The following is a 13,965-nucleotide window of genomic DNA, read 5'->3' as shown; positions in this document are numbered from 1 at the left end:
GAGGAGAGACCCAAACGTGTGCTATTGCCTGATGATGTGGAGGTGGAGCCGACCTCTGACCCCATCACACAACCTCTGTCACCTGCAGCAGAGCTCAGCGCGATCACAGTGGGCAGCACTAGTGTAAGTAAACACACAAACATCATTTGTTCCTGAAACTGTGTGAGATTATTTTTATCACTGAGTGCACATTCTGAAACATTGTAACATTCAGAGAATGTTCAGGCTGTTCCACACATGAACACGTGGTGTTACATTCTTCAAAGAACACTGTGTAAACATACCTGACTCATGCCCTAATATGGTCACTTCACTTCCTCAGTGTGTTGTCATGGATAACACAGAGAGCATCCCAGAAGCCCACCAGTTTGGACTGTCCCGACACAGTCACATGATCATGAGCTTCAAGAACAAGACGGTTAGAATGAGGTAAATACTATTAAAGTCCTTTACTGATTGTCACAATGAGCTAGTACTAAAACAGGTACAAGAATTGTAATTATTATATTTCATTTCAGCTCTGAACCTTTAATTAAAGCACATTGGCAGTGCTGGGTAGACCACTTTGGATATGTAATCCAGTACTGACTGCAAATTACATTACCTAAAATGCTAATCTAAGAGATTTCGTTACTGATTACAATTTTAGTCATCAAATCTGATTACTTTGGGATTACCTCAATCCTAACTTTGGTTTATTTGCTGTCTTGTGTATTCGAGTAGGATAATCATGAACCATTTTGACATAATGGAATGAAAATATGAGAACTGAAAGTTAGTGTTTTACATTACATGAGTGAAATAACAAAGGCACTTAAAGGGTCATAAATGCCAAAAACATATTTTAACAGATAAGAATAATCTACACCATCAACAATCCTATTTAGAAGAATAATCTACAATTGTTTTCATGTTTCTGTGATGAATATTGGGGGTAAAATGTGCAGAACTGTCATGAAAATGTCACAATTAGAGGCAGACCGATATATCGGTTTTACCAATTAATCAACGTCAATAGTTGCTTTTTGCTTCTAGATTTATCTATAATATCGGCATAGATTTTATTTTGCCGATAACTGATAGTTCCAAAAAGCAACTATCGGTGCTGATTAATCATTCAATCCGATATATCGGTCTACTTCTAGATATTTGAATGATATCAGCATAGATGTTAGCTGATTAATCGGTCAAACCGATATATCGGTCAACCTCTAGATGCTTTAATAATATCGGCATAGATATTTGCCGATAACCGATATTTCCAAAAAGCAACTATCGGTGCCGATCAATCGGTCAAACTGATATATCGGTCTACTTCTAGATATTTGAATGATATCAGCATAGATGTTAGCTGATTAATCAGTAAAACCAATATATCGGTCTACCTCTAGATTTATCTATAATATCGGCATAGATATTTGCCGATAACCGATAGTTCCAAAAAGCAACTATCGGTGCCTATTAATCAGTCAATCCGATATATCGGTTTACTTCTTGATATTTGAATTATATCAGCATAGATATTTGTCGATAACTGATAGTTCCAAAAAGTTTTCTAAATTGAAGCGAGAGCGTGCAAAGAAAAATGTGACTATCGGCACACACATCGTGTCTCCAACTTTCTTGTGAATAATAATAAAAAACCTCACACGGTGATGTATATAATCCTCAGTCTGGTGAATATAGGCTATTAAAACTTCATTTGATAAATACTTAAATATAGTGAATTCTAACTAAGCCAATTCTACGTCATTTTAAAATAAGAGTCCCCAAATAAGTAAGTCTATAAAAAATGTTCTGGCCATTATTGGGATTTAGATGCACAGTAGACTGAATCTGGAATTTTGTTCATTTTGGACTCTTAGTCTCTGTCTGTGCCCGTCGTAGTATGGAAACACTAAGAATATTTTTTAACATTTCTATAAATCGATTTGAAAAACTATCGGCCGATTAATAGGTTATGGCCTATTTGACCACCTTAGTTATTGGTCAAATCTGGCGATCATGCAAAACATCTTAATGGCCCCAAAAAAAGGCAAATTTTTCTAAATGAAAAATATTATTTCTAATTTGTTTATTTTGATGTTAGAGTAAAATAGGACCAGAAGATTTCCTTGAGAGGTTTTTATTCCATGTGGTATAATGTCCATTTCGACCTAATAAGAAACAAATGTGCTCACAGTAATGTACTAATTTACGCTGTTTTGAAAATATATTTAAACATTTTTTTTTTACATGAAACTAGTCTGATAAAATCAGTTAATTTCCTTAAATATCCAATATCTCAACTCCTGTCATGATCATAGAAATGTCATTTCTGAATATTCATTTAAGCAGTTAATAATGAGTTGCATTTCTGTCATCAGTTTTACAGTCAAACTATCTGTACGGACGTTCGCTCAGAGCGGTGTTTTGTTCTACATGGCAAATGCAAACCAGCAGGATTATGCCATTCTGCAGCTGCACGCCGGGCGACTGGTGTTCTCATGTGACCTGGGCAAAGGACCCGCCACCGCCACGCTGCCCGCGATCATCAACGACGGCGTCTGGCACACCGTTAGTTCTTCCTTCTGTTCATTTGAACACTTAATCAAATGAAGTTGAACTAATTTCTGTTTAATGAAATGTGTGATTTGGTTTGTGCAGGTGAGGGCAGAGTTCAGTAAGAAAGCTGTGATGCTGAGTTTGGACGGGTCAGACTCTGAACGCACCCCCACTAAAGGACACACGCTCGATGTGGAGGGGAAGTTGTACATTGGCGGACTACCTGCCACATACACCACCAAGAGAATTGGAAATGTATGATGAACTTATTTTTAGTTTTCTAAGAAACTTCTCTCACAACAAAATCAGTGATTTGGGTTGGTTTGGGCTGAAAAAGCCTTGTCTGAATGATTAAACTAGTTATGAAAGTTTAAACTAATTTTAAAGGTTTGACGTTGCAGTATCCACGTGTCGCTAGCATGTTACTAGGTATTGCTAGCATGTTTTATCACTAATCTAGGCATTGCTAACATGTTTTAACACTAAGCTAGTTATTGCTAGCATGTTTTACTACTAAGCTAGGCATTGCTAACATGTTCTAACATGTTTTAACACTAAGCTAGGCATTGTTAGCATGTTTTACTACTAAGCTAGGCATTTCTATCATGTCTTAACATGTTGCTAGTATGTTTTAACACTTAGCTAGTTATTGCTAGCATGTGTTAACATGTTTTAAACATGTTTTAACATGTTTAACACTAAGCTAGGCATGTCTAGCATGTTGATAGCATGTTTTAGCACTAAGCTAGGCATTGATAGCATGTTTTAACACTAAGCTAGGCATTATTAGCATGTTTTAACACTAAGCTAAGCAATGCTAACATGTTTTAGCATGTTGCTAGCACATTTTAAAACAGCTAGGCATTGCTAACATGTTGTAGCATGTTCTAGCATGTTTTATCACTAATCTAGGCATTGCTAGCATGTTTTAGCACTAAGCTAGGCATTGTTAGCATTTTTTAACATGTTGTTAGTATGTTTTAACACTTAGCTAGGCATTGCTAGCATGTTTTAACATGTTGCGAACATGTTTTAGCATGTTTAGCACTAAGCTAGGCATTTCTAGCATGTTGCTAGCACATTGTAGCACTACGTTAGGCATTACTAGCATGTTTTAACACTAAGCTGGGCATTTATAGCATGTTTTAGCACTAAGCTAGGCATTATTAGCATGTTTTAAAATGTTGATAGCATGAAAGAAATGGTGACCACTTGAGTCACATTTTTGCTAGAAGCTAAAATAATTAACAGAATGTTTAAGCATGTCACACCTGTTTATGAATACAGATCTTTAATATTCAGAGCAACTTATTCTGAACATATTTCACATATTTATTAAAGACCGTTAATGACATGTTATTTGTGTCGTATGATGCAGGTGACGCACAGTGTGGCGGCCTGTCTGCAGAACATCATGTTTAACAGCATTCAGATGAACCTCAACAGTCCAGTATCTTCTCATGCTACGGGTTCCTGCTTCAACAAAGCTCAGGATGGAACGTTCTTCAATGGCAGCGGATATGCCGCTTTCAGTGAGAAACTCTAATGAACCTCTAACAGACAGAGATTTGGGGGGTCTGGGTATTTCAGCGAGTATTGATGCTGACTGTCACACCTGGAGTCGTGAGTTTGAATCCAGGGTGTGCTGAGTGACTCCAGCCAGGTCTCCTTAGCAACCAAATTGGCCCGGTTGCTAGGGAGGGTAGAGTCACATGGGGTAACCTCCTCATGGTCACTATAATGTGGTTCTCACTCTCGGTGGGGCGTGTGGTGAGTGACTCCAGCCAGGTCTCCTTAGCAACCAAATTGGCCCGGTTGCTAGGGAGGGTAGAGTCACATGGGGTAACCTCCTCGTGGTCACTATAATGGGGTTCTCGCTCTCGGTGGGGCGTGTGGTGAGTTGTGCGTGGATGCCGTGGAGAATAGCGTGAAGCCTCCACATGCGCTACGTCTCCACGGTAACGCGCTCAACAAGTCACGTGATAAGATGCGCGGATTGATGTTCTCAGACGTGGAGGCAACTGAGATTTGTCCACTGCCACCCGGATTGAGGCGAGTCACTACGCCACCACGAGGACTTGGAGCGCATTGGGAATTGGGCGTTACACATTGGGGAGAAAAAACAAACAAAAACAAACTTCCAGATTAGAGAATTTCATTTTACAGACAAAGCTGTTTATGTAGCTTTGATCTATATGCTAATGTGCTCTTAGAATTGGACAAAATAGTTTTAAATGCATTTATCAGCAAAACATTTAACATTCTCTCCTGGGAAAACAAACTAAAATGATTGATGACTCATCTTGTGCTCACAGGCGTATTCACATTACTGTCCAATCAAATGCTCTCTGGGATGAGAATGTCCCTCCCCCTATATGGAACTACTACCTGCCTCCAACCAGCATTTGCAGCAGTGTTATTATCGTTGAGGAAAACTACATGAAAACATTTTCGTTTACTAAAATAAATGTAAAAAACAATGGCATGATTGGAAAAAACTGAAATAAACAAAAATATTTGTCATATCTCCAAACAAACTAAAATAGAACAAAGTTTTGAATACACTGTCTCTAATAAAATGTTAAACATTTACAATCCACCTTAATTAAAGAAGACATTAAACATATTTAAATGATAAACCATAAAATACTAAAACTAAAACAAAGTGTCAACTGGAATGACAAATAGAATAGAAAGTTGAAATTAACATGATTTGCAATCACTTCCATTAATCACAAGTGCAGTTTTCTTTCCTCTGTGGAATTCATTTCATGAGGTCTTTAAATGTATAACAGTAGGTAACTGGCCTCTCTCTGTCTTGCAGTGAAAGAGGGTTATAACGTGGGCTCAGACGTGACGGTGAGGTTCGAGTTTCGCTCTACGGCGCTGGATGGCGTTCTGTTGGGCATCAGCAGCACTAAAGTGGACGCGATCGGCCTGGAGCTCGTTAACGGACAGGTCAGTGTCCGTCTTTATGACACATAAACATGCTCTTTACATACTGTGGATTGTGAATAACTCTGTTTAAACACTCACAGGTGTTGTTTAACGTGAATAACGGCGCGGGTCGCATCACAGCCATCAGCAGGAGCAGCGTGCCCATGTGTGATGGACGCTGGCGCACCCTGGTGGCTAAGAAGCAAAAGCACAGCTTGAGTCTGGCCATAGACGGCGTTACCGTGACAACAGAGAACCCGTATTCCTCCTCCACATCAGCTGAGACCAAAAACCCCATCTATGTGGGCGGATATCCAGGTACTGTCTGTTTAATATAAGAATTATAGATTTCTACAATTAAATTTACTTTAGATAAAATGCTCATTTTTATATCAGTAATTATGTTTGCATTAGTCAAATTTAATTTTCTTTATCAAAAATGACATCATTACTTGAAATATACATTCTTGATATCAAATTTCACTTTCTCATCAAAAATGGAATTTCAACTAATAAAAATTATAATTATTGATGTCTGTAAATTAATTTTCATTTGTAGAATTTCACTTTCTCATCAAAAATAGAATTTCAACTAATAAAAATTATAATTATTGATAAATGCATTTTCATTTGTAGAATTTCACTTTCTCAACAAAAATGGAATTTAAAATAATACATATGATTAATATCTGCAACTGCATGTTTGCATTTAGATAAGTCTAATTAAATCATTCATACTCATTGTGAAAAGTTACACAGAAAGTTTATTCACTATTGTTCCTTTCTTATTTACACTAGTGTAAGTGCAAAACTCTTTAATGTAAAATAAATTGTGCATCTTTAAATGTAAATGACTTGTTCAGGTTCTTAATGATTAAGAGATATCATAATAGTATGAATATAACATGGTTGAACATAAGCTCAAGTAGCACTAGGTCAGTGTTTCTGTTTTAACATGTTTCTCTTTTATCGATCACAGCCGATGTGAAGCAGAACTGTCTCAGCACGAGAGAATCGTTCCGTGGCTGCATGAGGAATCTGCGTGTTTTTAAGGGTCACGTCACGGATGTTCTAGACTTCAGCTCTGCGTTTGCTCATCCTCATGTCTTCCCTCATTCCTGCCCTACAAATTCTGCATAACTCCCGTACAACCATGTTTTACCCAAGAATTCTCAATAGAAATATGTTTTTCATCTGAATGATTTGTGTACTTAAGAGTTCATAGTCACAAATGTTGTTGCTGTGTTTAGATGTGATATTTGCTAATAAAACATTTCTCAGTAGTGTTTCTTGTTTTACGGGTGATGACATTTCCGCTCCACTTGCAACAGCAGCGTTCCTCCGTTATCTAAAACATTCCAGAACATTCCAGAGTGCTGATTCTGACAAATAATGAGATTTAAACAAAGAGCTTTACAATCTAAACCAGCCACAGAAACAAATGAGCTCTTATGCAACAGAAAAGAACTTCCTGACACTCACTGTTTCATGACTTTAATTAGATGAGCTTTTCATAATGACAACCAGTTGACTCACCCAAATATTACAACATTAATGATGCCAAATGTTACGACTACTCAGTGTAGTGATACATAGGGAGTATTATGGAAAACACGTAGCCATATCATAGTCTATGTGACACATGTTGTAAATGGGGTTGCCCAGGAGATCATTTGGTTTTCATGAAACTAGGCTACAAAGAAAACGCCAAGAAGGTGTGACTTATTATGAACTTCATGATGCATGAAATAAAGATTTTACAGTAAAATGAGGAAAATGTGATTAACAGCGAATTAAATTGGCAACTTCAATACTGTAAAAATCAAATAAAAAAATAAATCACAATCAATTGGAACATTCGAGAACATCAGACATGTTTAACATAAAACAAAAAGCTTTTAAGTACAAATTAAACGCAATTATTTCATCAACAGACCTTTTCATTGAATTGAGATCGTCACAGAGGACACTGATGTGGATTATTTTTGGCAGACATTGATGTGTTCTAAAGTTAAAAATACACACAGTCCATGAACGTCCTTCTGCAGTTAAAGTTAGTGATTATAATCAAAGTTCAAAGGTCATTTGGCTACAGAATTATCTTCCATTTCCTTCTTTTAAACACTGTGTTCTTAAAGTATTGAGAGTTCATAATACACAGGTGCTTTAAACACACAATAATACAGTTTAATGTCCGTATACACGATCATCCTTCAAATGTGCATAAATGCAGTTATTTCATGACATTGGCATTAATATTTCAGAGGTAATATTGAGTGTGAGTGAATCTCACAAAAACTTGTCCAGGTTATATTTCACCCCAAAATCAAAATAAAAAATATTAAATTATATTTCACCCCAAAATAAAAATTTAAAATATAAAATTATAAAATTACATATAAGTATATTTCACAAAGAAAAGTTTTGGGGCCATTAAGATTTTTTGAATTATTATCATGACTATTAAACACATTTCCCAAATTTGTAATCAATGTAATTTTATTTTATTTATTTTTTTGTAATTTTACTTCTGGTTTTTAATTTTAATTCTCATTAGATTCTCATTTCTGGACCGTATTTGTTTTTACAGTATAACAATAAATGACTGTATGTCAATGATTATTTGTATTTAAAAATCAAAATAAATTAAATCTAGTACAACTGACCAAATACGGCCACGACACACAAATTCTTCACAATTAAAATAATATATCATTATTTATAGCATTACATTAATGAAAATGTGTAAGAAATGTTCTTCATTGTCATGAAAATAATGTCACAACACATAAAAATGATTATGGTCTTTACGCAAAACGTAATTTAGATTTTGGGGTGAAATATGACCTGGACAGATGTGGTTAGACTGACTCGTGTAGTGTTTGAGTTTATAAGTTCACATGGCTTCAATGCAAACATGCAGCGTATAGAAACAATACAAAATGGTTATGATACAGTTGGATAAATTAGTGGTATAAATAGTTTATGTACATGCTCTTTTTTTTATAAAGTGATGAAACATGCACTCACACACACACACTCGTCCTCATCGGAGGATTCCTGTTCGTGAAGGTCACACACAGTTTTTGGCACCAAACAAACTCAATGACCCGCACCGAACTGTCGGTGTCGCGCACCACAAACCTTCAGGACTTCATTCAAGAGTTCTGCGTACAGGAAACAAGACGTTTTTGGAGGGAGAAGCTGTAAAGCTCCATCTACAGTGACGCGAGGAGGGCAGCAGCATCACCTCTGGTCTGATGTTTGACCTCTGACCTCCAGCAGTCCTTCTTAAGTGGTTTAATTTGGGCTTGTAAAGGGTCTCCTTAGCCCCAGTAACAACATCATGGTCTCTGGGTTCATGACCTTTGACCTTTAGGTTCTCCAGTAAACATTCAGAGCTCCGCTGTGGCCGTCTTCAGGTTGGTCGTGATTTTAGGACCCATTCACAATGAGGATTAACACGGTAAACATCCAGTAAATGTGTGTCTGGATCCAGGCAACGCTCTCCTAGAGTAAACACAAACATTCTCTAGAGTAAAGCAATAAAAGAGAGTAATGTTTATGATATGTGTAATACGGGTGTTGACTAAGCTGCTGAAACAAAAGTTGTGTTATATTTGTCTTTTGTGACACCTTAAGCATTCGGACTCTGAATGTGTTTATGAACAAGTTTAGTTTGCATCAGCAGAACTTTAAACTGCATGTGTTTGTTTATTCGTTTTGTTCGCTTTAGCGAAACTTAACTAAACTGCATGTGTTTATTAGTTTTGTTCGCTTTAGCGAAACTTAACTAAACTGCATGTGTTTATTAGTTTTGTTCGCTTTAGCAAAACTTAACTAAACTGCATGTGTTTATTAGTTTTGTTAGCTTTAGCTGAAACTTAACTAAACTGCATGTGTTTATTAGTTTTGTTCGCTTTAGCGAAACTTAACTAAACTGCATGTGTTTATTAGTTTTGTTCGCTTTAGCGAAACTTAACTAAACTGCATGTGTTTATTAGTTTTGTTCGCTTTAGCGAAACTTAACTAAACTGCATGTGTTTGTTTATTAGTTTTGTTCGCTTTAGCAAAACGTAACTAAACTGCATGTGTTTGTTTATTCGTTTTGTTCGATTAATGAAACGTAACTAAACTGCATTTGTTTGTTTATTCGTTTTGTTCGCTTTAGCGAAACGTAACTAAACAGCATGTGTTTGTTTATTAGTTTTGTTCGCTTTAGCAAAACGTAACTAAAAAGCATGTGTTTGTTTATTCGTTTTGTTCACTTTAGCGAAACGTAACTAAACTGCATGTGTTTGTTTATTAGTTTTGTTCGCTTTAGCAAAACGTAACTAAACAGCATGTGTTTGTTTATTCGTTTTGTTCGATTAATGAAACGTAACTAAACAGCATGTGTTTGTTTATTAGTTTTGTTCGATTAATGAAACGTAACTAAACTGCATTTGTTTGTTTATTCGTTTTGTTCGCTTTAGCGAAACGTAACTAAACTGCATGTGTTTGTTTATTAGTTTTGTTCGCTTTAGCAAAACGTAACTAAACTGCATGTGTTTGTTTATTAGTTTTGTTCGCTTTAGCAAAACGTAACTAAACAGCATGTGTTTGTTTATTCGTTTTGTTCGATTAATGAAACGTAACTAAACTGCATGTGTTTGTTTATTAGTTTTGTTCGCTTTAGCAAAACGTAACTAAACAGCATGTGTTTGTTTATTCGTTTTGTTCGATTAATGAAACGTAACTAAACAGCATGTGTTTGTTTATTAGTTTTGTTCGCTTTAGCAAAACGTAACTAAACTGCATGTGTTTGTTTATTCGTTTTGTTCGATTAATGAAACGTAACTAAACAGCATGTGTTTGTTTATTCATTTTGTTCGATTAATGAAACGTAACTAAACTGCATTTGTTTGTTTATTCGTTTTGTTCGCTTTAGCGAAACGTAACTAAACGGCATGTGTTTGTTTATTCGTTTTGTTCGATTAATGAAAGCGTAACTAAACTGCATTTGTTTGTTTATTCGTTTTGTTCAGCTTTTAGCAAAGCGTAACTAAACTGCATGTGTTTGTTTATTCGTTTTGTTCGATTAATGAAACGTAACTAAACTGCATTTGTTTGTTTATTCGTTTTGTTCAGCTTTAGCGAAACTTAACTAAACTGTGTGTGTTTGTTTATTAGTTTTGTTCGATTAATGAAACGTAACTAAACTGCATTTGTTTGTTTATTACGTTTTGATCGCTTTAGCGAAACTTAACTAAACTGTGTGTGTTTGTTTATTAGTTTTGTTTGATTAATGAAACGTAACTAAACTGCATTTGTTTGTTTATTAGTTTTGTTCACTTTAGCTGAAACTTAACTAAACTGTGTGTGTTTGTTTATTAGTTTTGTTCGATTAATGAAGCGTAACTAAACTGCATTTGTTTATTCGTTTTGTTAAGCTTTAGCGAAACTTAACTAAACTGTGTGTGTTTGTTTATTAGTTTTGTTAGATTAATGAAAGCGTAACTAAACTGCATTTGTTTGTTTATTAGTTTTGTTACGCTTTAGCGAAACTTAACTAAACTGCATGTGTTTATTAGTTTTGTTCGCTTTAGCGAAACTTAACTAAACTGCATGTGTTTATTAGTTTTGTTCGCTTTAGCGAAACTTAACTAAACTGCATGTGTTTATTAGTTTTGTTCGCTTTAGCGAAACTTAACGAAACTGCATGTGTTTATTAGTTTTGTTCGCTTTAGCGAAACTTAACTAAACTGCATGTGTTTGTTTATTAGTTTTGTTCGCTTTAGCAAAACGTAACTAAACTGCATGTGTTTGTTTATTCGTTTTGTTCGATTAATGAAACGTAACTAAACTGCATTTGTTTGTTTATTCGTTTTGTTCGCTTTAGCGAAACTTAACTAAACTGTGTGTGTTTGTTTATTAGTTTTGTTCGATTAATGAAAAGTAACTAAACAGCATGTGTTTGTTTATTAGTTTTGTTCGCTTTAGCAAAACGTAACTAAACAGCATGTGTTTGTTTATTAGTTTTGTTCGCTTTAGCAAAACGTAACTAAACAGCATGTGTTTGTTTATTCGTTTTGTTCACTTTAGCGAAACGTAACTAAACTGCATGTGTTTGTTTATTAGTTTTGTTCGCTTTAGCAAAACGTAACTAAACAGCATGTGTTTGTTTATTCGTTTTGTTCGATTAATGAAACGTAACTAAACAGCATGTGTTTGTTTATTAGTTTTGTTCGATTAATGAAACGTAACTAAACTGCATTTGTTTGTTTATTCGTTTTGTTCGCTTTAGCGAAACGTAACTAAACTGCATGTGTTTGTTTATTAGTTTTGTTCAGCTTTAGCAAAGCGTAACTAAACTGCATGTGTTTGTTTATTAGTTTTGTTCAGCTTTAGCAAAGCGTAACTAAACAGCATGTGTTTGTTTATTCGTTTTGTTCGATTAATGAAACGTAACTAAACTGCATGTGTTTGTTTATTAGTTTTGTTACGCTTTAGCAAAGCGTAACTAAACAGCATGTGTTTGTTTATTCGTTTTGTTCGATTAATGAAACGTAACTAAACAGCATGTGTTTGTTTATTAGTTTTGTTCGCTTTAGCAAAACGTAACTAAACTGCATGTGTTTGTTTATTCGTTTTGTTCGATTAATGAAACGTAACTAAACAGCATGTGTTTGTTTATTCATTTTGTTCGATTAATGAAACGTAACTAAACTGCATTTGTTTGTTTATTCGTTTTGTTCGCTTTAGCGAAACGTAACTAAACGGCATGTGTTTGTTTATTCGTTTTGTTCGATTAATGAAACGTAACTAAACTGCATTTGTTTGTTTATTCGTTTTGTTCGCTTTAGCAAAACGTAACTAAACTGCATGTGTTTGTTTATTCGTTTTGTTCGATTAATGAAACGTAACTAAACTGCATTTGTTTGTTTATTCGTTTTGTTCGCTTTAGCGAAACTTAACTAAACTGTGTGTGTTTGTTTATTAGTTTTGTTCGATTAATGAAACGTAACTAAACTGCATTTGTTTGTTTATTCGTTTTGATCGCTTTAGCGAAACTTAACTAAACTGTGTGTGTTTGTTTATTAGTTTTGTTTGATTAATGAAACGTAACTAAACTGCATTTGTTTGTTTATTCGTTTTGTTCACTTTAGCGAAACTTAACTAAACTGTGTGTGTTTGTTTATTAGTTTTGTTCGATTAATGAAACGTAACTAAACTGCATTTGTTTATTCGTTTTGTTCGCTTTAGCGAAACTTAACTAAACTGTGTGTGTTTGTTTATTAGTTTTGTTCGATTAATGAAACGTAACTAAACTGCATTTGTTTGTTTATTCGTTTTGTTCGCTTTAGCGAAACTTAACTAAACTGTGTGTGTTTGTTTATTAGTTTTGTTTGATTAATGAAACGTAACTAAACTGCATTTGTTTGTTTATTCGTTTTGTTCGCTTTAGCAAAACGTAACTAAACTGCATTTGTTTGTTTATTCGTTTTGTTCGCTTTAGCAAAACGTAACTAAACTGCATTTGTTTGTTTATTCGTTTTGTTCACTTTAGCGAAACTTAACTAAACTGTGTGTGTTTGTTTATTAGTTTTGTTCGATTAATGAAACGTAACTAAACTGCATTTGTTTGTTTATTCGTTTTGTTCGCTTTAGCGAAACTTAACTAAACTGTGTGTGTTTGTTTATTAGTTTTGTTCGATTAATGAAAAGTAACTAAACAGCATGTGTTTGTTTATTCGTTTTGTTCGCTTAAGCAAAACTAACCTATTAAGCCATTTGGTTTAGTTAAGTTGCTAAAGCAAACTAAAGTAGTTCTAACCAAACTTAATGTGTTTTTTTAAATAGTTTTGTTTAATTTAGCAAAAAATAACTACACCAAATGTGTTATTTGAATTAGTTTAGTTCACTTTAACAAAACTAAATAGTTATATATATATATATATATATATAAAAACACAACTAAACAAAAGTGTAAGTTTAGTTTGCTTTTGCAAAACTTAGCTAGTTGAATTATTTAATTAGCAAAACTAATCTCACTAAACTGAATGTGTTTATTAAATAGTTTAGATGTTTATTAAACAGTTTATTTGTTTATTAAGTATTTTACTTTACTACACGAAACTATTTAATAAACACATTAGTTTTCTTTAACAAAGCTAGTTTAAGCTAACTGAACTAGTTAATATCATTTTGATTTTGCAAAACGTATCTACACTAATGTGTTATTGCATAACTGGTGAAAAGGATGGATGTGAGCAGCTAAACCAGCAACAGACCAGGAAAAACCAGCATGGAAAAATCACACTGGTCTCAGTTGGCATTTTCTGGTGGAAATCTCTCCATGTATCAATAAACTCTTATTAGAAATGTAAAACTCAATTGTGGTCAAACAGAAGTGTTCAGTCCGAAACTCACCGATGTTTCCTCCAACCTCAAACAGAGACTGTTTCTGTCGTCGACTGGCGCTGCGTGAACCTCGACTGAAAA

At 34.6% G+C, this 13,965-nt stretch overlaps 2 protein-coding genes across 5 annotated transcripts in view; one reads left to right on the top strand and one right to left on the bottom strand.

The window, feature by feature from the left end:
* The window catches only part of lama1 (laminin, alpha 1), an 82,945-nt gene extending 76,187 nt beyond the window's left edge, over positions 1-6,758 (top strand). Inside the window, exons 56-63 of the mRNA XM_052114209.1 lie at positions 1-123; positions 323-429; positions 2,367-2,556; positions 2,647-2,799; positions 3,923-4,076; positions 5,369-5,502; positions 5,583-5,799; positions 6,461-6,758. The exon at positions 1-123 is cut by the window's left edge and continues 61 nt beyond it. Coding sequence (XP_051970169.1) covers positions 1-123; positions 323-429; positions 2,367-2,556; positions 2,647-2,799; positions 3,923-4,076; positions 5,369-5,502; positions 5,583-5,799; positions 6,461-6,621 — 1,239 coding nt within the window. The 3' untranslated portion in view covers positions 6,622-6,758. The remainder of the gene's footprint in view (positions 124-322; positions 430-2,366; positions 2,557-2,646; positions 2,800-3,922; positions 4,077-5,368; positions 5,503-5,582; positions 5,800-6,460) is intronic.
* Positions 6,759-6,965: 207 nt separating this feature from the next.
* Positions 6,966-13,965, bottom strand: part of arhgap28 (Rho GTPase activating protein 28) — a 38,184-nt gene continuing 31,184 nt past the window's right edge. For all 4 annotated transcript variants that reach the window (XM_052114218.1, XM_052114219.1, XM_052114221.1 and 1 more), the window contains exons 14-15: positions 13,894-13,958; positions 6,966-8,991 (exon numbers count right to left, since the gene is read on the bottom strand). In XM_052114218.1, coding sequence (XP_051970178.1) covers positions 8,900-8,991; positions 13,894-13,958 — 157 coding nt within the window. In that variant the 3' untranslated portion in view covers positions 6,966-8,899. The remainder of the gene's footprint in view (positions 8,992-13,893; positions 13,959-13,965) is intronic.

The sequence above is a fragment of the Xyrauchen texanus genome, chromosome 41 (genome assembly GCF_025860055.1).
Source record: "Xyrauchen texanus isolate HMW12.3.18 chromosome 41, RBS_HiC_50CHRs, whole genome shotgun sequence".
NCBI classification, from domain to species: domain Eukaryota; kingdom Metazoa; phylum Chordata; class Actinopteri; order Cypriniformes; family Catostomidae; genus Xyrauchen; species Xyrauchen texanus.
The sequence above is the reverse complement of the archived record's forward strand: the minus strand, read 5'-3'. Positions and strand labels throughout refer to the sequence as shown.